Source organism: Colobus angolensis, unplaced genomic scaffold, assembly GCF_000951035.1.
Source record: "Colobus angolensis palliatus isolate OR3802 unplaced genomic scaffold, Cang.pa_1.0 Scaffold51, whole genome shotgun sequence".
Classification (NCBI taxonomy): domain Eukaryota; kingdom Metazoa; phylum Chordata; class Mammalia; order Primates; family Cercopithecidae; genus Colobus; species Colobus angolensis.
This window is the reverse complement of record NW_012118599.1, coordinates 14,125,383-14,126,727: the sequence shown is the minus strand read 5'-3', so window position 1 is coordinate 14,126,727 and position 1,345 is coordinate 14,125,383. Positions and strand designations below refer to the sequence as shown.

The 1,345-nt window shown below is 55.8% G+C and overlaps 1 protein-coding gene across 3 annotated transcripts in view; it reads left to right on the top strand.

Annotated features, from left to right (window-relative positions):
- Window positions 1-1,345, top strand: part of CNPY3 (canopy FGF signaling regulator 3) — an 11,129-nt gene continuing 9,784 nt past the window's right edge. For 2 of the 3 annotated variants that reach the window (XM_011960413.1, XM_011960411.1), the window contains exon 1: window positions 1-181. In XM_011960413.1, the coding sequence (XP_011815803.1) occupies window positions 34-181 (148 nt within the window). In that variant the 5' untranslated portion in view covers window positions 1-33. The remainder of the gene's footprint in view (window positions 182-1,345) is intronic. The other variant, XM_011960414.1, reaches the window with a different exon arrangement.

Below are 1,345 nucleotides of genomic sequence, written 5' to 3'. Positions count from 1 at the left end.
GCCTGGTCCGTTCGGGTCGGGCCCAGCTGGGCCATGGAGTTGTTGCCCGAGCCCGCGTCCCGCTGTCTTCTGCTTCTTCCCTTGCTGCTGCTGCTTCTGCTGCTGCCTGCCCCGGAGCTGGGCCCGAGCCAGGCCGGAGCTGAGGAGAACGACTGGGTTCGCCTGCCCAGCAAATGCGAAGGTGAGGAGGCGGGGCCCGTGGGGCGTATCCTGCCGGAGGGGCGGGCTCCAGAGGCGGCCTTTGCGGAGCAGCATCGGGGGCTGCAAGGTACCGAGCTCTGCAGGGTCTCTTAGTTCCTTGAATATACTGTACGCTGGAACGCCGCGGCGGACGAGAGGTCTGGTCCCGGTACCCCTGGAGTTCACACATGGGTAGAAACAAGCAATGATAATTCAGAGTAGGAGATGCCATGATACGGGAGGTACAGAGCTTCCTTTTAGGGGCCGGGCGAGGAGCATCTGGTCTAGCCTGGAGTGGGGGAGGGGGTGGGCGAAGGCTGTGTGCAGAGGGGAGTCAGAGAAGGCTTCATACAGGAAGCACGAAGAGACATTAGGAGTTAGCCGGGTGAAGAGAAGTGGAAACAGAGGGGCTCACTCAGAGGAAACTACAGAGGCAGAGGCCTGCCGGCTGAGAAGCCAAGAACGAGTTTGAGGAACTGAAAAGCTCCAGATGACTCGTCTTGGGGGAAAAGAACCTAAGACTTTCCCGTTTGTGCCCTCACTGTAACCCATCTGTGTAGTTGTCTGTTGGACCCACTAACAGCTCTTCGAAGGCAGGGACTTTGTCTTAGATACGCATTCACACAGTATCCGGTAGGCACTCAATAAATGTTTTGAGAATACAGAAGATTAAGTGGAGTACTGTGGGGGTGTGAGGAGGGGGATCTGGGTCTGAGGGGTCCTTTGGGGGAACAGTAGAGCCTATGGGGAACTTGAAAGAAGATTTTAGGAGTATGGAGAAAAGGTGAGTCCCAAGGACGTAGGCGTTGAGGAACTACAGAGAGAGAGGGAGCTACCAGCGAGCCAGCTATAAAGGACCTATTTCTTTTTCCTCCCCTCCGTCCATCAGTTTTCTCCGCAGACCTTACAGTCATGCCTGTCTTCCCATCCCCGTAACCCTAGGGCCCCCAGAAAGTTGGCTGTGAATCTCTCATCTGAATTGAAAGCCTACATCAGGCCAGATGTTCCCTAAACACTGGAAAGTGGGTTTGGGACACATAATCCTTCCATTAGAGAGATTAAAAGGCGATGCTTTAGAGATAAGCCGACTTGGCCGGGCGCGGTGGCTCAAGCCTGTAATCCCAGCACTTTGGGAGGCCGAGACGGGCGGATCACGAGGTCAGGA